General features: G+C 35.6%; 1 protein-coding gene across 4 annotated transcripts in view; it reads left to right on the plus strand.

The window, feature by feature from the left end:
- The window catches only part of CPLANE1 (ciliogenesis and planar polarity effector complex subunit 1), a 116,807-nt gene that overhangs the window by 23,625 nt on the left and 68,086 nt on the right, over positions 1–25,096 (plus strand). For all 4 annotated transcript variants that reach the window (XM_058564213.1, XM_058564210.1, XM_058564212.1 and 1 more), the window contains exons 17-25: positions 1,885–2,113; positions 3,226–3,365; positions 6,281–6,498; positions 8,953–9,117; positions 17,407–17,545; positions 21,483–21,592; positions 21,753–21,911; positions 22,031–22,139; positions 23,410–23,710. In XM_058564213.1, the coding sequence (XP_058420196.1) occupies positions 1,885–2,113; positions 3,226–3,365; positions 6,281–6,498; positions 8,953–9,117; positions 17,407–17,545; positions 21,483–21,592; positions 21,753–21,911; positions 22,031–22,139; positions 23,410–23,710 (1,570 nt within the window). The remainder of the gene's footprint in view (positions 1–1,884; positions 2,114–3,225; positions 3,366–6,280; positions 6,499–8,952; positions 9,118–17,406; positions 17,546–21,482; positions 21,593–21,752; positions 21,912–22,030; positions 22,140–23,409; positions 23,711–25,096) is intronic.

A 25,096-nucleotide genomic window follows, 5' to 3' on the forward strand; every position in this document is an offset into this window, starting at 1 on the left:
CTAGTAGGTCTCTGCTTCCCAGGGGAAGAAGAGTTGGTTTTGACTTGATTATGGCTTCTTTTAGGAGGCTGGGGTGAGCAGAGAAACAGGTGCTCAATTTCTTCTAGGATCTGCCGGCTCCCCTATCCCCCTCCACCGTGTCCTAACTCAGATTCAGCCGGTGCTCTCTGCCTTTTCTCCCTGGGAACAGCCTCTGCTCCTTTCTCTCACCTTTATGCTTTCCTCCAGCTAAGACTCTCAGATATGTATTATTATTTCCTTGTACATATGACGTTATTTATTATTAAAGTGGTTTTATATTTAAGCTCTCTTTTTTGTCACAACCTAGGTATTTATCACTTGTGTTCTGTATTTTTGGTAGTAATGTTTCTAACAACAAGCTGTATCCTTAATCCACATTATTTTACTAGAGAAGACAGGTAGTACTCCATGTGGTTTTTAGAAAAATCTTAAAAAAAAAGGTGAAATCCTGGTACTTGGAAAATTGTCTCAATTTCTTGTCTTTCCTGTCCTACAATATTTATAGGACTTTTGCTGTTTGTTCATGATCTTTATCTTTACAGATCACTTTACATACCTAAGGAAGACTGATCTTTATCACACTCTAGGAAGAAAGGTGATAGAATTATTGAATTGTTTCTGGACAGATTCGTAAACATTCGTAAAAGCTCAGAGACACACACTTATTATTCCCTATGTAAATATCTTCCCAGTGAGAGGAGAGGGTAGGAGAAAAGGTTTTGTATTCTCTTTCTATGCTCTAGACTGTGATTATTGAAAATTTAAATATCTGAAACTTTGTGTATATCCTTTAATTTCTTTAATCTCCAGTATCTTGAAACATGGTATCAGCAACTTGACTTAGGATACATTTCATGTTTATTTTTTTAGTCAGAACTAGTGCCAGAATGTATTGGGGATTTGAGTTGTTTATTTGGTGTGATGTTTGCTGTGTGAAAGCAGCAAAATTTTCAGAAAATTAAATCATTCAAATTCTTTTAATAGTACAGTGCCTTGCTCATAGTGAATAAAAAAATAGGGAAAATTTAGTCAATATCCTGGCTTTTTACCTATGCAGAAACCATAACAAAACCATGTATACCATTTACTAGTTTTATTTTGAAGGAGTGAGTGAAAATCTTAGCAATATGTGTTTTTAAAAAAAGAACAGTTCTGTCATTGTATTTTCAAGTTGCTTATTTAAGTTACTTTAATTAGGAAAAGGTACAGAAGATTGGGGAGAAGGTTATTACCCTTTGTATTTAATCCCAGGCTAGACTGAACTCTTATCATTTAGTCAGGATTATTGAAAATCACACTTTTCTACTTTCTTATAGACACTAATATGTTGAACACTTAATACACTTGAGTATTACCTCGAATTAGTTTTTTATCGCATGACACTATGAGGAGTGCAAAGTCAGGTAAAATGCAGTCTCTGCCCTCCAAATTTCATAATCTAGTAGGAGAAATAGACATGTATTTTAGAGCAGCCCACACTAATAAATTGTACGCTCTGATACTGTACATATGAGTGTGTATATGTATGTTTATATTATCTGACATAAAAGTTTTATTGAACTATATTTACCTTTATTTTGTGTAATGCACTCGGATACTGTCTTTTCTGTTTCTCTTTCTACTCTGTTCTGTGTCACTTTTTTAAGAATGCTGACATTTGCTTCATGACCCACTGAGGCACATTCTTCAGTGTTAAAAAAAAATTCTAGATATGTTAAGTATTATTTTAACCCATTTGTATGTATCTTCCTTGTTGTGGTTTTGTGTAGAAAATACTGACTGAAGAGATAAATGTACCCATGTAAGGGGCATGAGTTCTGATATATGTAATTGTAATATCCATTTTCTTTAATTTACTCACAGAGCACTCCCTTCGACTTATTCCTCTGCAACACTCTAAGGTGGCCAGTGCTGTTAGAGATCAGAATCTTTCTAATGTGTGGACAGTTGAATATGCCCTTGAATTATTATTTATTGGTGGCCTGGTTCCAGAGGCTGTGTGGTTGGCACATAAACTTGGAGACTGGAAGACATCTGTTTCGATTGGTGTGGCCTTCCAGCTGTTCTGTAAACATGATAACAGTTTCATGAGGTTTGTATTTTTAGGCAAACTTAAGTTAAGAAATAGTATAATAGTATCATCTAAAGTATCATTGGTTTCTCTCATTGCTGGTATTTATACATTTTGTGGAATCCTTAGTTCAGCATTATCCAATAGAACTTCCTTTGGTGACAGAAATGTTCTGTATGTGCTGTCTCCTATGATAGCTACTAGCCATGTGTAGCTATTGAGCACTTGAAATGTGGCTAGTAAGCCCAAGGAACCTAATTTTCAATCTAATTTTAGTTAGTTTAAATTTAAATAGCTACATGCAGCAGTGGCTACTATGTTGGATAGCTCAGTGACTTACTTATTTGTGATAAAACGTTTAGTTAGCACATTTATTTGTTAGAATTGCCCTCAAAAGTCTTATAGTCAATGAGAAAGTTTGTTCCTAAATAGGATTTGCGTTTTAAGCTAATCAAACTAATCTTTGTATTTTAACTTTTCTTAGTATTACAGTATTGCTGTGTCTTTTATATTTTTCATTTCAGCATATATTTAATAATTAAGTAACCACTCAGTACCAAGCTCTATGCCAAGTATTTTAGTGGATATGGATATTAAGTTAAATGGCACACAGTTTCTATGCTTAAGGCATTTATACTTTGATAGAGAAAATAGGACAAAACATTATTATAATTTACATAGTTGGTAAGAAAAGTGCCGGTGGTACAGTGGGGAGAGCAGTAATATCAAGTGGGGGAAGGACCAGAAATACTTTATGAAGGAGATATCATTTGAGATGGGCATTGAAGGGAAGATAGGATCTTCACAAATTGAGGAGCTGTAGGAGGAGAGAACATTCCAAACACAACCAAAGGCATATGGCAAAAAACAACTGTGGGTCAGTTTGAATAGAGTATGTATTACATAGGCAGGAGTGGGAATAAGGATGGGGAGATATATTAGTACTGTAATCATGGAGAGCCTTCATATTCTCCTTAATATAATATTTCCTTGAATATTTCTTTTCTAAATGTAGTATGAATAAAGAAAATGAATTTCATTATTTCTTAAAATTTCATATTTAATTTTTGATGTGTGAATATTTCCTTTTTTCAAAATTCGGATTCGTTTCCCTTAATTTGATGTGATTTCAGGTCAAAGAAAAAGGGTCTGACTCTACCATTAAATATGACTCCAGCACAGATTTTCCAGGAAAAACTCCAGTGTTTTTTAGGTCAGCCAGCCTCTTTGGAAGCAAAAAGTGAAATGGGCTCAAAATACAAGCAATTTACAGGTGTGTTACCTATATATGGTCTGACACATGTATCAGGTTAATTAATATAAATTAATATAATTAATATCTTCCCCCCCCCAAAAAAGAGTATGCTATTTATTCTTAAGCGTGGAAACATTCAAAACGGATGCCAGCTCAAAACATGATGGTCAATAACTGAATGATAGTCCAGTTTTCCATATATACTTTTATAATAGTTGTATTTTGCTGCTTTTGGACTATTTTCTTTTGCAGTCAGAGAATCATAGAATCTCAGACTTGGAAGGGCACTTAGAAGTATTTAGTTCAACTCTTGCCTTGTGTATAAATCATAAATCAGTTTTGTTTTTAATTTGAAAAGTTCAAAGTGGTATTATGAAATTAAAAATAATATATTACAAGCATTACATAGATTTACCCAGGAGCCCTATAAAATTTGTCTGTTTATAGATGGAGAAGTTTAGACAGAAAACAATGAGGTCAGTTATTTAAAGTCAGATATTTAATGATAAAACCAGCACTCCTGTGGGACCCTTGTGGTTTTATTAGTGCTTGTCTCCATTAGTGAATGAGACTTCTAACTCTAGATTCCTAGAACTTATTAATTATAATTTCTCTTACTAGAATGAATTCACAGTACTTGGACATATGACTATAAAATTTTCTTTGATAATTTTCTGTCCAGTTCTTTTTTTTTTTTTTAACAAATGAAAAGATTATGTAACTACATGAAAGTTGGTTTTGAAAAAAAGGACTAAAAAATTCCCAGTCTGTGGGCCGGCCCGGTGGCGCAAGTGGTTAAGGGCACGCATTCTGCTGCAACGGCCCGGGGTTCGCCGGTTCGGATCCCGGGTGTGCACAGACGCACTGGTTGGCAAGCCATGTTGTGGCAGCATCCCATATAAAGTGGAGGAAGATGGGCATGGATGTTAGCCCACGGCCAGTCTTCCTCAGCAAAAAGGAGGATTGGCAAATGTTAGCTCAGGGCCGATCTTCCTCACAAAAAAAAAAGAAAAATTCCCAGTCTGAACTTTCAGTTCTGGAAATATGTTGTTTTACATGATCTGAAGACTCTCCCACAATAAATACATAGATAAGATGTGTTTCTAGATAAAATATTAAAATATACATTTAAAGAGTGTATATTAAAATATACACTTAAAGAAAGTAAAGGAAATTTACAGGGGTTAGAAACAAAGAGGAAGTAAAAACTCCAGTGGATTCCACTCCTAGGTATTTACCCAAGAAAAATAAAAACATAGGACCACCCAAAGACCAGCTTTTTCATAACAGCCAAAAACTTAAAACAACCGAAATACTCATCAACTTGTGAATGGATAAACATATTGCAATATATCTGTACAATGGAATAATAAAGAGGAGCAAACTACTGATAACATGCAACAACATGGATGAATTGTAGAACCATTATGCTGGATGAAAGAAGTCAGAAACAAAGTCTATGTACTGTATGATTCTATTGGCGTGACATTCTCTAAAAAGCAACACTATAGGGACAGGAAACAGATCAGTGATTGCCTGGGAGTAAGGGGGGAATTGACGACAAATGAGTATAAGGGAACTTTTTTGGGGCGATGGAAATGGTCTTACAGGGTTGTATAGATTTGTTAAAACTCATTGAACTGTATACTTAAAAAGGATCAGTTTTTTTTTTGAGGAAGATCAGCCCTGAGCTAACATCTGCCAATCCTCCTCTCTTTGCTGAGGAAGACTGGCCCTGGGCTAACATCTGTGCCCATCTTCCTCCACTTTATGTGGGACGCCGCCACAGCATTGTTTGCCAGGCGGTGCGTTGGTGCACGCCTGGGACCCGAACCGGCAAACCCCGGGCCACCACAGCAGAGCATGCGCACTTAACTGCTTGTGCCACCAGGCCGGCACCTAGGATCAGTTTTATTGCATGTAAATTATACCTTAATAAATCGATTTAAAAACAAACTCAGCAGCTAGTTAGTGAACTAGAAAATGAATTTGAACTCTCTCTATATACACACACACACAATATATAGAGAGATGAATATATACAAAATAGATATAAAGAAGAGAGTTGGAAAATATGAAAGAGAAGTTAAGCTTTGTAGAGTATAGAATGGGAAGACACAACATATATCTAATGGAGTTCCAAAATATCCACACCAAATTTTGGATAATGGCTGCCTTTAGAGAGAGGGAGTGAAATATGATGGGCACATATGGAATTCTCAGCTCTTTCTGTAACATTTTATTTTTTAAAAATCTAAATTGTATATAGCAAAAATGTTACTATCAGACAAGGGTGAAAAGTCGGTACATGAGTGTTTTCGTGTTATCTTCTATACCTTAATGCTTAAAATATTTCCTAATATAAAAACCCCTCAGTCTCCAGTTCTACCACCTGCATCTTCTTGCATTTTGCCTTCTGGTACATGTCCACATATACACAGATATTTATTTAACTGAAGCCATACTGTATGACTATTTTGTATTTTTCTGTTTTTTTAGCTTTATATCATGTCATTTTTTATTAACTTTTATTATAAAACTACTGTGCTGAACTATTAAGAAAAAGAAAAAAATTATTCTCCCACTGCCTTCACATATGTTGTATATGTTTTTGGTGTCTTTCTTGACATTCTTTTTTCCCTTACTATTTTATTATTATTATTTTTGACTCAGGACTATAGTCTAAGGATATTTTTATTGTATAGTTGTTTTTAGAATATCTTGTATAATTCTGGAAAAAGTCTCATATTCTGATTGCCTGTAATCTTAACAGAATAGTTAATAAATTTATTTTTAGAAGTTTGGATGTTTTGCATGTCAACCAATATGTTCATTTTTGATGATCAGCTTTTTCAGATATGAAATTTTATCCTGCAAAATAGAATACGTATAATGTAAATTTTAACTATTTTACCTAATTTTGAATTTGATAGATCCCATTGAAGAGGAAGATGCAAATCTGCTGTTTGGTTCAGTGCAAGAAATACTGAAAGCAGCAGTTATGGCTGATGCAGATATTCTTTCAGAGACGTTTCAGCTTCTGATAAACTCTGCCAAGGACTTCAGCAAGAGACTGTGGGGTTTAGTGCCCCTCGGCTTGTATCTCCCAGCTCCTCCATTATATTGTCCTCAGCCAGCTGTTCTTAGTGAAGTAAGCTTTGTGCTTATTAGTCTTTTAATTAATTTAAAGTTGATTTTTCCCAGTTTTTAAAATAATCAATTTGGTAATAGTCAATTTAAAAATGCAAGTTCTGAAGACAGACTTCTGGATCCCACTTTGCTGTTTATTGATTGTATAATCCTGGGCATTGTATCAAACTGCTGTTTAGTTTCCTTATCTGTAAAATGCAGACGATGATAGTACCTCTCATAGCATTATTGTGAGGATTAAATGAGATATCCTGTAAAGGCTTTACCTTTGGGCCTAGCTCACATAGTAAGCGTTCAATAAATGTTAAAATTATTGCGGTAATAAAATTAAGAGGTATCTCTCTATATCCAGATTTTTAAAAAAATAGACATTTGTTTAGGGTAACGAAATAATGAATGTTGGAATTTAGAAACCATATATCATTTCAGTCAATTTTTTTTTTTTAATTTTATTTATTTATTTATTTATTTTTCCCCCGAAGCCCCAGTAGATAGTTGTATGTCATAGCTGCACATCCTCCTAGTTGCTGTCTGTGGGACGCGGCCTCAGCGTGGCCGGAGAAGCGGTGCGTTGATGCGCGCCCGAGATCTGAACCCGGGCCGCCAGCAGTGGAGTGTGCGCACTTAACCACTAAGCCGCGGGCCGGCCCTCCATCAGTTATTCACGCATTTTCTTAACTCTTTTGAAAGACTTATTTTGATTTTGCTTTGATTTGAAAGGTCATTTTTTATCTCTTGCGCTGTTCAATTGACAGTTCTGTCTTGTAAATACCAATACTATATTCCTCTCAGGAACTTTTCCTCTGCTGTTATTGAAAATCATAACATTACAATTAGTTGGTTTTAAGATTTAAAGTGTTAATGTAAATTATTTACCTTTAAATTACTTCAATATTTGATTAATATTTTGAGGTGATTCTGGTATTGTTTCATTACTACTTACTCTTTCAATATTAGCAACTTCTATCTATATCTAGTTTTTCTTTTGTTTTATTTAGAATCATTTGTTACATTCTCATTTGTTACCTTTAGAATTATGTTTCACTAGGTTAAAAATATTTCACTTGCTGATATTTCAGATGTAATATATTACAAATGGGAGTGATAAATAGTCTATGGTATTTCTCAGTAATTCCTTTTTACTCTCACATCTGAGTCTTCAATATTTTGGTTTAGAAATGAAAAGTAGCATTTAAGATATTTTTGGATATCCTATGCTGATATTACTTGGAATGGTAGTGCTTCATTTTGTTATTATTTTTTAAAATAGTCCTCAATGGTAGGATTTCTCCTAAATGTCACTCTATGTCAGCTAGAACCCCTGGGTTGGATGAAAACTTGGTCAAAATTGACTAGCATAATTGAGAATCCCAGTGGTAGGGCAGCCTTCTGACCCAGTTATGTTACCAAAGCCTTGGGCTCTTTCGCTCTAGTTTGTTTTCTAAGGTGTCAGCTTCAGCTTAACGCTGGCTTCCTTTGTGGGAGCAGGATGACTGCCAGTAACTTCTGAGGATACCTTGCCTGTGTCCAGAGGGAGAGGGAAGGGGAGAAAGAAAAACAGCAGAAATATTTATCTCCCAGCATTCCAAGCAAGGGTATTGAGATTCACTCTTATGAGACTGACTTGGGTCACTTGCCTGTCTTGAATCAGTCCCCTTGGCTAGGGCTAATGCAAGGTACTGCTTGGCAATTGATTAGGGCCTACCCTGGAAGCTGGGGATATGAGATCAGCTCTCCCTGAATCATATAGGCTATGTAGGGGAGGGACAGGTACCCAATTAAAAATTGAGTATTATTAAGAATTGGCATTGATAGGAGGATGTTGTGGAAGCAAATGTTTACAGTACACACATTATCTCATTCTCTGGGAAATTAATCTTTAGCCACTGACTTGAATAGTGTTTATTCAGCAAACATTTATTGAGTCCTACCACATGTTGGACTTTATGCACTATGATAATACAAAGGCCTTTGCTCTCAGGAAATTCTCAGTATGGTGGGAAACAGATACATAAATCAGTACAGAATAAATTGGTGAAAGCTTAATGGAAGTCTGAGCAAAGTGCCATACTAGCACACAGTGGGAGAGCTTCACAGAGGAGGTGATATTGAAATATAAGTAAGATTTTTCCAGGCAGAGGAAGGGAAAAGGCATTGTCCTTGAAAGAAGCTCTCTCTGGAACATTCCACCAAGGGAGTCAGGAGAGATGGACTTTAACTGTTGTAGGGGAAGACTTGAGATTAGGGTCAATTTAGCCCTTTACATTGTTTGAAGGGAGAGAAATGTTTGATTGACACTAGAAATAGCTATAGTTGAAATCTCTGAGGCCATGCCTCAAAATTTCCTTTTTAGATCTCCAGGAACATTCTAGTTTGAGAAGCGCTATTTTTATTTTCGTTTTAATATTTTAAATTTCTGTGTTACTAGCTACTAAAATTGTTTTATCTTCTTCAGGAAGATGGTGATGATCTTCTTTTAAAAGCTGAAAAAGATAATCGCCAAAAGGTGTCTGGAATCCTACAACGTGTTCTCTTGCTTTTCCGGGCAGCTCGGTGTTCTTTTCCTGTAGCGCAGTGGTACATCTTGCAGTTGAGGTGGGCAAGAAAAATCATGCAGAAGGTATGGAAATGTCTTAGTCGTTTATGTGCTATGTTAAACAACTTAAATATACTAATATTTATAATTGTTAGATTTTCCCAAGGAGTCCTGTCCTATAAATCCATAAATTTCAGGTTTATTTACAATAAGCAACCTACACAGACCAAGTTCTTCCTACTGAAAGATGAAGACTCTGAATAGGGTCTATATGTTAGTCCCATCCTGCCTAGCAATAACTAGTGTAATCTAGTCAGTTAATTCTAGGTAATTTCAGTTATTTTTTTTTCCCCACAATCATTGAAGATTTAAACTCAGTTCAGGGCTTTCCCCCACTTCTCCCTGAGGTGTTATCTGTATTCTGTGGAAGCTTATATGGAGTCAAATGATGGAAAGTTAGAGTTAGTTCTTGGCTATGTGTTTCCTTTCAGTAGTCTGTATCAGTCAGAGTTTCTCCTTGGCTATCTTCTGAGATGGACAATTCGATTTGATTCTGGGGCTGTCAGACCCATTACACTGACTTTAGCTGAGCTGTAGCTGCATTCTTTTTTTTTGTAGTTTATAATTTTATTTATTTATTTTTCCCCCCAAAGCCCCAGTAGATAGTTGTATGTCATAGCTGCACATCCTTCTAGTTGCTGTATGTGGGACGCCGCCTCAGCATGGCCGGAGAAGTGGTGCGTCCGTCCGCGCCCGGGATCTGAACCAGGGCCGCCAGCAGCAGAGCGCGCGCACCCAACTGCTAAGCCACGGGGCTGGCCCCGTGTAGCTGCATTCTTAATCTGATATGCAGCCAGATCGGACATCCACTTGGGTGTCCCTTATCCAGCTGCGAGTCCTTTCTAGCCTGTTGTCTGACTCTGTTAATATCTTTAATTTGGCCCCTTTTAAAAATTATGTTTGAAACAAGAATCTACAACTTTTTTTGGTAAGAACTTTTAGAGAGAATTTGAGAAGTTATCAAGTTGTTTTTGAAAATTAGTCCTTTTTTAGAGAGAAAGATTGGTGATCCAGCTACCATAAAAATATAAGTTAAAACTATGTTCATTCTATATCTTGTCATCTTAATGTTGTTTTTAAGTGTGTTTACTAAGAAGGGCAAATAGTTTTCCTGTATTATTGAAAGATTGGTTTTGGGCCGGCCCTGTGGCTTAGCAGTTGAGTGCATGCGCTCCGCTGCTGGCGGCCTGGGTTTGGGTCCTGGGCGCGCACCAACGCACCGCTTCTCCGGCCATGCTGAGGCTGTGTCCCGCAGCAACTAGACGGATGTGCAGCTATGACATACAGCTATCTACTGGGGCTTTGGGGGAAAATAAATAAATAAATAAAATTATTTAAAAAAAAAGAAAGATTGGTTTTAATAGTTAAATGATTTAATGACTTGTAACCTTGAGCTTGAATGTTTTTTATAGGAAACTTCATTTTAAAAATTGTTTATTGTAGAAAACTGTTTTCTTAAAGCTGTAAGTTATAGTTGCATTGATGGTTGATCTCACCAACTCCTGACTATAATCTTACTCAGTCTTGTTTTAGTTAACTCAACTAGCATGTGAAAACTGTGGATTCTCTTAAAATTAGCAACACAGCTAAAGACAGTCCTCCTTGTAAAAATTGTTTACAAGTAATAAATTAACTGTATAAGATTAAAGCATACTGGGCCGGCCCCGTGGCTTAGTGGTTAAGTGTGCGTGCTCCGCTACTGGTGGCCCGGGTTCGGATCCTGGGCCCGCACCAACGCACCGCTTCTCCGGCCATGCTGAGGCCGCGTCCCACATACAGCAACTAGAAGGATGTGCAACTATGACATACAACTATCTACTGGGGCTTTGGAGGAAAAATAAATTAAAAAAAAAAAAAAAAGATTAAAGCATACTGCAAGTGGTAGGCAGAATTCTAAAGATGCTTGCAAGATTCCTATCTCCTGGCTATTCAAACAGTAATTTAGATACCGCTTTAATTTGTCCTGAAGGGAATTAAGATTACTAATTAGCTGACCTTAAAATAGGGAGATTATCCTAGTTTATTTTGGTGGCCCCAGTATAATCACACAAACCCTTGAAAGCAGAAAAAGAGACAGAAGAGTCAGACAGTGAGATGCAATTGGAAAGGAAGATAAGAGAAATGAGATGGAAGGGGAGATTAGAAGAGTGTGAAGGACTCAACTCACCCTTGCTGGCTTTGAAGAAGGCCATGATCTGGGAGAGATGAAGGCAGCTTCTAGAAACTGAGAATGTTCCCCACCCTATAGCCAGTAATGAAATGGGGGGACCTCAGACCTATAACCACATGGAACAGAATTTTGCTAACAACCTAAGTGAGTCTGGAAATAGATTTCCCCTGGATCCTCTAAAAAGAGGGAGGCAGCCTTGCTGTTACCTTGATTGGCCTGGTGAGACTGAAAGTAGAGAACCAGCTGAGCCACACTGTGCCTCGACTTCTGATCCACAGAAGCTGTGTGATATTAAATGTGTGGTGTTTTAAGCTGCTAAATTTGTGGTAATTTGTTAGGGTGGCAATAGGAAACTAATATAGTGCAGAATCTTTATTTCACCTAACTTCACCAATTTTTTTTATTGATGTGTAATTCACATACCATAAAAATTCACCTTTTTAAGCTGTACAATTCATTGATTTTTGTATATTCACAAACTTCTGCAATCATCACCACTGTTTAATTCCAGAACATTTTCATCACCCCAAAAAGAAACACATTGGCAGTCATGTCCCATTTTCTTTTCTCCCCAGCCCTTGACAACTGTTAATCTACTTTTTGTCTCTATGGATTTCCCTTTTGTGGACATTTTATATAAATCATACAATATGTGGTCTTTTTGGCTGACTTCTTTCATTTAGCACGATGTTTTTTTTTTTGTGAGGAAGGTCGGCCCTGAGCTAACATTTGTTGCACATCTGCCTCTTTTTGCTGAGGAAGATTAGCCCTGAGTTAACATCTGTGCCCATCTTCCTCTGTTTTGTATAAGGGATGCCACTACAGAATGGTGCTTAGGTCTGCGCCCGGGATCCAAACCTGTGAACCCCGGGCTGCTGAAGCGGAGTGGATGAACTTAACCACTGTGCCACCAGGCTGGTCCCTAGCACAGTGTTTTTAAGGTTCATTCATACTGTAATATGAATCAGTACTTTATTCATTTTTATGGCTGAATAATATTCCATTGTATGGGTATACAACATTTTATCCATTCATCCATTGATGGACATTTGGATTGTTTCCAGTATTTGGCTGTTATGAATAATGCTGCAACACAAAACATATGTTTTGTGAACATGTTTTTCATTTCCTTCATTCCACCTAGGAGTGGAATTGCTGGGCCGTATGGTAACCCTGTTTAACTGGGTTTTTTTTTGTGAGGGAGATCAGCCCTGATCTAACATCCATGCTAATCCTCCTCTTTTTGCTGAGGAAGACCGGCTCTGAGCTAACATCTATTGCCAATCCCTCTCCTTTTTTTCTTCCCCAAAGCCCCAGTGGATAGTTGTATGTCATAGCTGCACATCCTTCTAGTTGCTGTATGTGGCACGTGGCCTCAGCATGGCCGGAGAAGCGGTGTGTCAGTGCGCGCCCGGGGTTCCAAACCGGGGCCGCCAGTAGCGGAGCGTGCGCACTTAACCGCTAAGCCACCGGCCCAGCCCCCTGTTTAACTTTTTTGGAGAACTACCCAACAGTTTTCCAAAGCATCTACACCATTTTTGAGGCTGAGAAAAGTCCATATTTCTTAAACCCCTGGGGCTCATTAGACTCTAGGACTAACAGGTCATAAACTAGAGCCTTCCTCTGTGTAGTCATTGCCACTTTCACCATCCAGTGCTCTGTTTGACCCAGGGCTTATCTTCAGGGCTTATTGTCAATGCCTGGGCTACACTTACGGAAGTGGCTCATAAATTCCTTCTAATTTAGTTTTCCTCAAATTTATCTGACAGTTTCATTGTCAGCCCATAAATTTCTTGATCTTGGGACAGGTGCCAAAGGTGTGGAAGTTTATTCTTATGGAAATATATGCAATATATATGTGATTCCTTATGTTGCTGTATTCTTTACCTCTTTCACTGGGACTTTATGTGGCATGTAATTTAATTATAAATTTGATTATAGCAAATTAATGTTTTTTAATTTGATGGAATTGTGGAATACTTCTTTTCTTGCTACCAAAATTGTAAGATCTTTATCCATGAAAGCAAAAAAGAGTCTTTTATTTCCTTGTTTATTCTCTGTCTAAATATAAAATGACTGCCAATCAGGGGGAAATTCCTTCTTAACCTCACATTTACCCCTTGATAGCACCATTAGAAATGTATTGCATGTAGGTTACAATAATTTTTAGATATGCCTAATTTATCTGTTTTTTCATCTAGTTTAAAAAATTAACAGTACATGTGCATGTTAACAATTCAAATGTGTTATTGAAGATGTCAGTGAAAATGGCAGAGTAAGGACCTCTAAATATCACTTCTCCTGAAAAACAATGAGAATATTGGCAAAAATTGTCAGAATCAAGTTTTTCAGAACTCCGGAAATTAACCAAAAGCTTGCAGCAATCCAGAGAGTATTTATTCAAGAAACAAGAAGGTATGGCCCATACACAGGGTAAAAAAGCAATCAATAGAAACGGTCTATGAGGAAGCCCAAATGTTGAATCTACTAGACAAAGACTTGTAACCATCTATTTTAAATATATTTAAAAAACTAAAGGAAACCATTTGTAAAGAACAAAAGGAACATATGAGAATAATGTCTCACTAAATAGAGAATATTAATAAAGAGATAGAAATGATAAAAAAAGAACCAAACAGAAATTCTGGAGTTGAAAATTACAATAACTGAAATGAAAAGGTCACTAAAGGGGCTCAACAGCAGATATGAACAGACAGGAAAATCAGCAAACTTGAAGATAAGTCAATTGAGATTATGCAATATGAGGAACAGAAAGGAAAAAAAAAGAGAGAAGTGAACAGTGCCTCAGTGACCTGCCAGACACCTTCAAGCATATCAAAATATTCGAATGGGAGTCCCAGAAGGAGAAGAGAGAGAGAAACGGGCAGAAAGAAAGTTCAGAGAAATAATGGCCAAAACTGTCCCAAATTTGATGAAAAACTTTAATCTGCACATCCAAGAGGCTCAACCAACTTCAAGTAGGTTAGACTCAAAAGAGATCCATCCCTAGACATATCATAGTCAAACTGTCAAAAGCCAAAGACCGAGAGAGAATCTTGAAAGCAGCAAGAGAGAAGCAATTCATCACATATAAGGGCTCCTTAATAAGATTAACAGCTGAGTTCTCATCAGAAACCATGGAGGCCAGTCATAATTAAAAGAGTTAGTGAAAAGTGAGTTTCTCTCTCATCCTAGACCCTCAATCTACAGAGGTAACCACTATAACTTACGTATCCTTCCAGAAATATTTTATGCATATAAATAATTTCACCATTCACCCCAGAGTTATAGAGAAGATGCTCTTTGATAAAACGTTAGCAGGAAAAATATATAATGATCTATTTATGTTTTTCTTAAAAGTTTTTATTGACAAAAAATAACTGGCTAAATTTATTTAGGATGTAGACTTAGAAGTAAAAACTAATTTATAGTAAAAACCAAGGAAAATCTGAAAAACTGTCATAGTCGAGAGGACCCTAAGGAGACATGATGTCTAAATGTAATGTGGTATCCTGGATGGGATTATAGAACAACAAAAAAAAGACATTGGGTAAAAACTGTGGATATCTGAATAAAGTATAGTCCTTAGTTAATAATAATATATCAATATTGGTTCATTAATTATAACAAGTGCACCATACTAATGTAAGATGTTGATAATAGAGAGAACGGGATGTGGGGTATATGGAAACTCTTTTATAAACTTAAAACTGTTCTAAAAAAACAATGTTTATTTAAAAAAACTGTATAGAACAACTACTACTATGCTTTTCTAGTAGCATAAAAAGTTAAGTTAGGAAAATATGGGTCAGTTGTTTTTTAAAACTTTTTATCGGAAATTTTAAAATATAAAAGTAGAAAGAATAGTATAATCAACTTTCATTTATCTGTCACCAAATTTTAACAATTGTTAGCATTTCTTGAATATTGTTTAATCTATCTTTCTCCACAGGTTTTGTGTGTGTGTGTTTTCAGTATTTTAAATCAGATCCTGGAGACCATCCTGGCATCTTGCTTGTAGGCAGTCATGCATTTCTTAATAATAAATACTTTTTTAAAACCTTTGACTATGCTATTTGTATTAGTTTTCTGTTGCCACATAACAAATTACCCAACTTAATATCTTAAAGCAACAATAAACATTTATTATCTCACACAATTTTTGTAGGTTAGGAATATAGGAGTGGCTTTACGGGGTGATTTTGGCTCAGGGTCTCATGAGGTTGCGTACCAAAATGTGGACTGCAGCTCCAGGAATCTGAAGATTTAACTGGGGCTGGAGATGAGATTACAAAATGACTCATGCACATGGCTAAGAAGTTGGTGCTGGTTGTTGGCAGGAGGCTTCCCCCAGAGCAAGTGATCCAAAAGACAACAAGATGGAAGCTACAATGGCTTTTACGATCTAATCCCAGAAATCACGTATAACCACTTCTATATTCCTTTCATTAGAGACTAATTACTTAGTCTGGTCTACACTCAAGGTGAGGGAAGTTAGGCTCTACCTTTGAAGGAATGAGTGTCAAAGAGTTTGTGGACATATTTTAAAACCACCATACTGTTATACGAAAGTTAACAATAATTCCTTAATATTATCTAATACCTGGTCTATGATCAAATTTCCCTGATTATTTTGAGAATGTCTTTTTTATAGTTGGTTTTTTGATTCAAAGTCCAGTTGAAGTTTGCTCATATTTGGTTGTAAGATAACAGGAAGGGCTATATTATCGTCAAGTTCATAGGAATCAACAATTTTACCCAGGATCAAACATTACCAATAATTTCAAGGATATAGGTAACCAAAAGATACAGGTGAAACAGAGAAATATGGAATTGCATACACTGCTCCCAAGTGTTTTCTGGATGCATAAGAATGTGTCCTGGCCTCTGTTTAACATCATGTCACAAAAGGGAGCTATTTCAATTATTGAACATCTCCTTTTTATATATCCCTTTAATTACATAGCTTATGTGTCATTTTTTAGGGATCCATACTCCGTAAATCCATACATTCTAGATTTATTTATAATAACCAACCTAGACAGACTCTGTACATCTAGTAAATACCATTAATGTGTTTGACGAGAAGTCTCTCATTAGCATGCTTACAAGGGGATTGGACTTGATCATGCCTTTCTTTCTGGAAGTGAATAGTGGAGGAAGAAAATAGATTTCAAGACTGCTGCTAATCCTTTCCTTCCCAGATTTATTATGTCTCTTAGATCGCTTTTCTTTTATTCTCTAACAGTCCCCATTAATTTTTTTTTCTGGTCTCGATTTGTTAGAGAAACTGGGTAATTTGTCCTGTAACATATTCTGCATTTGTCTGATTTGTTCTGGATTTGTTTTTTCATTTAGTATCATTTAACTTGGTCCTCTTTCCTTTTATTTCCTGTAAACTGGTAATTAATCTATACTCATCGAGATAGAGAGGTTTGATTCGATTAAGGTTCACATTTTCTTAGAAATGAATCTTTTGTAAGTGGAGTTGTATACTTCTCTGTTGTATCATATTATGTGGCACATATGTCTGTTTATCTCACTTTAGTGATGAGATGAATCAATGAGTTTGGGTCGTGTCCTACCCACTGTCACATTCTCCATCAACATATGAACGTTTTACTTAATTTAGCATTTATTGATAATCCTTGCTAGAATCATTATTTTATTAGGAGTTGCCAAATGGTGACTTTCTAATTCTGTCATTTATAGGTTACATAGTTTTTAAAAAGTTATGTATGTAGATATCTTTTTTATATTTGTTTTTTAGATACTGTACATAGTTTTATTTTGTATGAGACTTGGATACTTAAATTTCTTTGTTATGTCTGTGGGGAAAGCCAGGGACAAATAGCATTAAATTTTTTTATACAGGCAAAACTGAGTAACAAGACTGGGCCATTTGGTTAGAACCTTCTTTGTCTCTTTTGAGATCTGACCTAGTGAATTTCTTGAATTAAATTTGTGAACTAAGTTTCTGAAAGTACAGCTGATTTCAGGGTATTTTACTTACCTATGTTAGGAACCATGTTGTGTTTTCTATTGTGTATGGTTTATCTTACTTGCATTGTATGTTGCTTTATAGTTTCCTTAAAAATGGAGTTATATGACTGATAACATATTCTGTCATTCTTTACTTTCAGATTCGAAAGAAAGCGTCCCTTCCTTCATTGAGTCCTTTCCCTCAGTCGTTACTTAATTACTGTAAAGGAGGTGTAGAATTCTTTCGACCTGGAGCAGCTGGAGACTACAAGCTTGATGAAGTTTCCATTAAAGCAATAGGTTTGTCCAAAATGAACTGCTTGCTTAAAAATTAGGCTTAAATATGAATAATGATATATTTTACATTTGATTTGGGAAAGTTTCTAAACTATTGTTAGTCTTCAAAGTATAGTATGTTATATGACATTTTAATTTGTGTTTACAAGTATATACTGTATTTTAACAGCCATGTATATATGTAGACTACGTGCATGGTATTAAATTAGGAATTTATTATATAAAACAAATTGTGACAATTATAACATTATTGTCATTGTTTCATCGTTTAAATTTGGAATTTTAGCACTCAAGAATGACTTTCTGTGGTAATTTTCCTGCTCTTAGGATATGCTGCCAACCTACTGTAAGTGGACAGGCCTTGAACCTTTCAATATTGACTTACTAATTTTGTTTCCTGCTTTTCTAACTTAACATACCCACTTAAGCTGTTTTCAATTTTATAAACTTTCATATCTATTAATTTTAATGGCTTTTATTAGTGTACATATTATAATTTACTTCAGTTATACATTTAAGTTGCCTCTGGCATATCAGTTTCTTTTTTCTATTTTGAAATATTTCCTTAGGATAGATCCTCAGAAGTGGAATTGCTGAGTTAATGGATATGTCTGTTTTATATTTCTTGAAATAGTATGCCAAATTTTATAATTCCCTCAGATTAATTTAATGGGTAAAAAAATGATAGTTTTATATTAACATGTCTTTATTTTGACTAGTTATATTGAATATTTAGTTTGCAATTTGTATTTTCTCTTAGAAATTAATTGCATGTTCAGGGTCTATGTCCAGTTATCTGCATAACAAGTTTAGAAAGAACAAAAACTTTAGCTATCATTTCATTCTTTTCTCCTTAATCCTTAATCCTTTTTTTTTTTTTTTTTTGTGAGATCAACCCTGTGCTAACATCTGCCAATCCTCCTCTTTTTTTCCTGAGGAAGACTGGCCCTGGGCTAACATCCGTGCCAGTTTTCCTCCACTTTATATGGGATGCTGCCACAGCATGGCTTCCCAAGCAGTGCGTCGGTGCACGCCCGGGATCCGAACTGGGGAACCCTGGGCCCGCTGGGCTGCAGTAGCGGGAGCGCGAGCACTTAACTGCTTGTGTCGCTGGGCCGGCCCCTTTAATCCTTAATTCTTATCAGTTACATTTATATTCAGCCCTGATCTTATCTCCGAAGTTTGATTCAAGTTCCTTTGTAACTCAGTCACCCTTAGTACTAATATTAAGTAATGTGTGTCTTTCACTTCAGACTGTTTTTCAAACTGTATTGATATTAAAATGTTTTTCAGTTGTTTCTCTCAGCTGTCATGAGCCTAGTTTCATAAACTTTTCATTCACCTAACAAAAGAAAGAGCCAGGCAGGTGTTGCCTGGAAATGTATGTACAATCTTAGTTTATGTCTTGAAAATCTGGATTTGTGAGCAATGAGTTAAATTTACAACAATCCCAGTTAAAATATTTTTGCTCGTAAATAGAACATAGTCCTTTGAAGTGATTTAAATGAAGTGACTTAAATGAACACGTATTCTTAGTATTTTCATTTTGACTCTAGCTGAGGTCTGCTGTTTAATTGGTCTACTATTTAATTACTCCTTTGCTTGATTTGGTCTTTCCATTGTTGAGAAGTGATTTGGCTAGATTAAAAAGTTTCCCTTCCTAGTTTGTTATCTAAAATAGTGACTTGCAGACTTTTTTTGAAGCTTTTTATTATAGAAAATTTAAACAAAAGTAGAGACAATATAATGAACTCTCAAGTACCTGTCACTCACCTGCAACAGTTTCATCACATGAAAGCAAATTTGAAATCATGATTTCACTTGTAACTACTTCAGTATATGTACTTGACAAATCAGAAATTTTTTATGACTGGAGTTCTATTATCATGCCTGACACAGTCAAAATTCTTTAATAGCATATATTATCTATTCTGTGTTTAAATTTCTTTCATTATCTCAGATACGTTTTTTTACAGTTTTTTCAAATGTAGATCCAAACAGTGTCCTCTATACATTGCATTTTGGTCAAAATGTAAATCTCTTTAAATCTATAAAACTTTTCTTCCCCCCATTTTTTTTCTATGCCATTTATTTATTGAGGAAACCAAAACATTTGTCCAGTAGAACCTCTTCCATTCTGGTTTCAGTTGATTACATCTTTTGGGTATTCGAACATTTTTGACCATGACTTATAGTAAGATGCTGATTTTACATCAAGACAGTACAGATATACCCCTGTATAAAATTGGAATGAAAATTTAATGAACTATCCTTACTCTTTCTATGTGCAATGCACTCTTGATATTTTCTATTGTTTTATTTTTTAAAATAGTTGAGACCCACTGAATTGATTATATAGCCTAGTGATTAGTAATAGATTGTAATCCACAGTTTGAAAAACACTGATAAGTGATGCTTTTGGAAGATGAATAGCTGCCTAGTATGTTGCTGCACTATATCTTGCTGATCCTTGGACTTAGTTCTATCCCAGCACACCTGTAAAATATGAAACAGTGAAACATACCTAGCAGTAATGGTGCCTTTCTGAAAAGGAAAGATTGGACCATGCTCCCCTAGTGTAGTTTGAAAATGCCAGTAGGTGATCTTGATATCCCCCCTGGGGGCATATACCCACCACCACCACTCTCCCCATTCCTCTACCCCCCAACCCTCATCCTCCATGGATAGGATTTGTAGACGACCTGCTTTCTGCACAGTTTCTGTAATGTCAAACTGTGCTTTCTGGCTTTGTAATAGTTGTTTAAAAAATATATTAAGTACCTTTCTAAGAAAAATGAAAATACTGACCACTAATATTAAAGTCAGTTTGCTATAAAAATAAGGCTGATTAAAAAAAATTTAAGGCTTAAAGGAATGACTATTAAGTTTTCCACAGGAAAAGATGCTATTAACCTCAGAACAGTAGAGAAGATGGGTCTTACTTGATTGGTCACACTTTAGTTCTAATAAGGGAAATTACATTTAAGATTAGCAGAACAGTGGAAGCATGTTTTGTTAGCTGGATTGTGAGCTGTTGCATTGTGTATAGTTAAATCATGATGCTCCATACAACGGAATACTATATTGGCAATAAAAATACATAGTATGTTTATGTTACCACCAAGGAAAGATATCCAAGATACATTAGGCAAAAAAAAAGCTGGTTGCAAAACAGTATATTTAGTGTGATTTTATATATCTTTGTGTAGTTGTGTTGCTTTTAATAAAAAAATTGTTTAATGTTGGAAATTATGTTTTTAGTATTGAGAATTTTTAAACTGAAATGCTCATCAATAAATGATTTTCCAAATAAATTAACTGTACAATATTAAGTAGAGCTATGTGTGTTGACTTTGAAAAATATACATAATATACTAAAAAGTTTAAAGCAAGTAAACTACTAGTAAAGAGAGTATTTACTCTATAAAATTTTTTTCAATATTTTGGTGAAACTGACATGCATGAAATATTGTAGAATAATATACATAAAAATTCTGGAAGGTGACCGGCCCTGTGGCGCAAGCGGTTGAGTGTGCATGCTCTGCTTTGGCGGCCTGGGGTTCGCAGGTTCGGATCTGGGCGCACACCGACGCACCGCTTGTCAAGCCATGCTGTGTCCGCATCCCATATAAAGTAGGGGAAGATGGGCACTGGTGTTAGCTCAGGGCCGATCTTCCTCAGCAAAAAAAAAAAGAAAAGAAAAGAAAAAGAGGAGGATTGGCATTGGATGTTAGCTCAGGGCTGATCTTCCTCACACAAAAAAAATAATTCTGGAAAGATATCTATGACTTTTATATAAGGTGTTTACAATGAGCATATGTTTCTTTTATAATCAACAAAATAAAGACATTCATTTGGGAAAAAAACAACAGTGGTGAAGTTGTTATAATATCGCTATACATACTCATACAGTTTTCTTTTGTTTTTATTCCTGATTTAGGTTGCTTTAGAGAACTTTGTGCTTTGTGTTGGATGCTGCATATTCGTGATAAGTTATCCAATAGTTGCAGACAATATCAGAAAGCAAGAGAAAATGTGGAGGGAAAAAAGGTATTTACCTGCACAGGAAAAAGAAAAATGAGCAAATATTACTTGGGAAATCATTGCTTGATAGAAGATTTTACTGTTTGTAGTAAAACTTTCTTTTGCACTTATTCTGGTCTGTCCATCTGAAATGAAAAGGAAATGAATTTTTTCAATATCCTTTTAGGACCTTGACGTGGAGTTTGATTCTTGTATGGTTGAGCACTGTCTCAGTGCGGTGGAATGGGCTTATAGAATGCTGCCCTTCTCTCGGTTTTCTAATATTGAAGAACTTATTCAGGATCTAATTTTGAGCCTCATTGGAGAACTGCCACCAATCAGAAAGGTAATGTGATTGTAGGTGAAAATAAACTTAATCAGAATCAGAGACTTTAAAGGATTTTTATTTCATTTTAATTTAAGAATGATGTTGCTCATAAAACTAATTTTTTAATTTTTCTGAAGGTAGCAGAAATTTTTGTGAAAGCCTTTCCGAATCCTGAGGATGTAAGAGTTCCCTTAAGAGAAAAATATCACTCTCTTCAACAGAGACTCAGACACTGTGTTGTGAAAGGTATTATTTGTCATTTCTTAGATGTCTGATAGATAAATTACTGAAGATTCTCTTTTTGTTTTGAAAGCATTTATTTTCTAGTGCTTATGATTCTATGCAGTTCTGTCTTTCCTTGGAGATAGCGGTCTGAGAAGGCAGAAGCAGTTCCTCATTATAGAAGCACTAATTCTGTTGCTTTGGAATCAGACAGAGCTGACTTCGTGTCATGGCTTTCTCAGTTAGTAACTGTATGACCACAGGCAAGTTGCTCAGTCTCTGAGCCTCATTTCCTTATTTGTAAAATGAGTATATTAATATCTGCTTTATGAATGTGTATTGAAAGAGGATTAAATAAGATAAAATATATAAAATGAACACATAGTGCCTTGAATAATGCAGATATTTTATTGAAAACTAGTTTTCTTCCTCTCTCTTTATGGTTATTTATGCTTCTAATTTTATTCTCTACGTTCACGATGACCTTGTGGAAATTTTCTTTTTATTATGTTAAAATACACATAAAATAAAATTGATCATTTTTAAGTGTACAATTTAATGTTATTAAGTACATTCACAATGTTGTAGAAATTTTTAAAGACTTCAAATCACCCTCTTTTTTAGAACTGTAATCTGGTATTTAAGTCTAGTTGTGTCCTATGATTTCACATTATTGCATTTATATACTTATATATATTATATATATTAATATACTTATATTGTATATTTATATGTACTTACATTGGGATTTCTATCTTTCTTAAGACTTCTTTGACATCCTCTAAAATGTCCTGTTTATGTATTAATAATGTTTAAAATTTTTTTAAAGCCAGCTTTGAAAAACTTGCAATGCTGTTGTTTCCCATTACTTGAAATCAGAAAGGTGTCCTTGTTTCTTTGGCTAAAATTTTACTCATGTTTTGTTATTCACCAGTCTGTGGGAATGGAAAAAAAAATGTTAGTCATTCTTTTTATAATTATTCTTCTGATTTATTAAGTAGTTAAATGACGTCTTAATTTTTTGTTTTCCCGTGTATACTTTTTTATGGAGTCTGAGTTCTATCCCTTTTATTGTTCTTTAATAGACCTGTTCTAGCTTCTGCAGTTCTACCTTAAAACATGGACCATAGCTTTTTAACGAATACTGAAGAAAGCATGATCTGTAAAAATGTGGAAATAAGCCTTAGTCGTCAGTTAGATTTCATGTTCCCAGGAGGGACCAGAATTGGGTTCCCTGTGTCTTGAGTTGAAACATTCTAATGAACTGTAAGACCTTTTGTTCTTTTCTTTCTAGGTCCCCAAACTGAGGAAATGATGTCTGTTATCATGCATTCTATCCATAAAGTGAGGGCGAAAGCCCTAAAACGTGTGCAGAGAAATATAGGTTCTTTTGAGATGAATATATGGGAACCAACTGAAGAAGAAAAACCAGCTGAGGTTTCAGGTTTTGACAGGTTTTCCCTGGGGACTAGTTTGAGCAGGAGCACACTCACAGAACTGGGGAATTCTCTGGTCCACAGTGATGCAGATATAGCAGATACCTTCTCTGAAGCTATATCAGTTGAAGAAAAAAGCAGGATACATTTCTATCAAAGGTACAATTGAGATCTCTTAATAGCAAGCATTCGCTTCCTTTGGAAAAAAATAGTTTTCATGCAACTGATGAGCTGATTTCTAGTCCCAGCAACCTCGCTGATTGTGCAATTAACAATATGGATGATTAGTCTACCCTCCCTACTCACGAAGATGTTAGGAGTATAAAATGAGACTGTACGTTTGCAAATCCATTTTAAATATTAGTGAAATATGAAGTAATGTCTTTTTTGAAGATTTTCCCTGAGCTGACATCTGTTGCCAATCTTCCTCTTTTTGCTGAGGAAGATTCACCCTGAGCGAACATCTGTTGCCAATCTTCCTCTACTTTGTATGTGAGCTGCCGTCACAGCATGGCCACAGATAGACAAGTGGTGTAGGTGTGTGCCCAGGAACCGAACCCAGGCTACCAAAGTGGAGTGCACTGAACTTAACCACTAGGCCACTGGGGCCGGCCCAAAATATGAAGTAATTTTGCCACCTGAAAGTATAAAATCAAATGAGTAGATAAAATTCTAGAGTTCACTGGAGGACTTTTAGGTTTTTTTTTAGTAATCATTAGACTTAAATACTCTAGGATTATTGGGTTAGCTGTATTATTTTTAAGGCTTTCCAGGGAAGGAACTTGCACATTCATCTTTGAAACTTGTCCATAAATTGTTGAGAAATTCTTGCTTATCATTTAAACTTCTGTTATTTTAAACTGATTTTTTATAATTCCAATATCTGCAGTGCAATTTATCCTTCTCATGACTGAAAGACTATATAATCAACCATAATCTTGCTTAAGTGAAATAATCCCATCTACTCTAAACATCTGCTTAAACCGTATCTCATAATGTTATAAATGATATGCTTGTTACACCAGACAGCTTCAGTCTTAGCACAGGAATGCCCTGGAGGCTGCTTTAATAAGAAGAGACGTGGTGACTTCAGCCCAGGTGCTTAAAACGAACCTTGTATTTTTCTTATTGCGAGAACTAGCAATCTGTGTCCTGCCCTAGGGACTATGTTGAAAGGAAACAGATTTAAAAGTAATTATGGTTGGCAGTTAAGGTGCCTGCCTAACAGGTTTAACAGCAGCAGAAAGTGTTTAGAGAAAGTTCTCAACTTTTGTGTGGTAAAGAATCCTGAGGGCAGTCCTGCTTGCTGCACCTCGTGGAGCTGAAAGGGGCAGATGCAAGAGGGAACCAAGAAGCTGTAAACTAAGATGTGTATTGGTAGCTTGTGATTTTTATTGATTTTGTATTCCTAAGTTCTGACCTTTTAGAGGATCTTTTATTTTTCCCAGAAAAACATTCATTTTTTTATACTCAAATTTCTGTGAATACATTTTAATCTCTTTTAGCATAAATTTTCCCTTTTGATATGAGCGTGTTGCATTTTTT

The sequence above is a fragment of the Diceros bicornis genome, chromosome 20 (genome assembly GCF_020826845.1).
Source record: "Diceros bicornis minor isolate mBicDic1 chromosome 20, mDicBic1.mat.cur, whole genome shotgun sequence".
NCBI classification, from domain to species: Eukaryota; Metazoa; Chordata; class Mammalia; order Perissodactyla; family Rhinocerotidae; genus Diceros; species Diceros bicornis.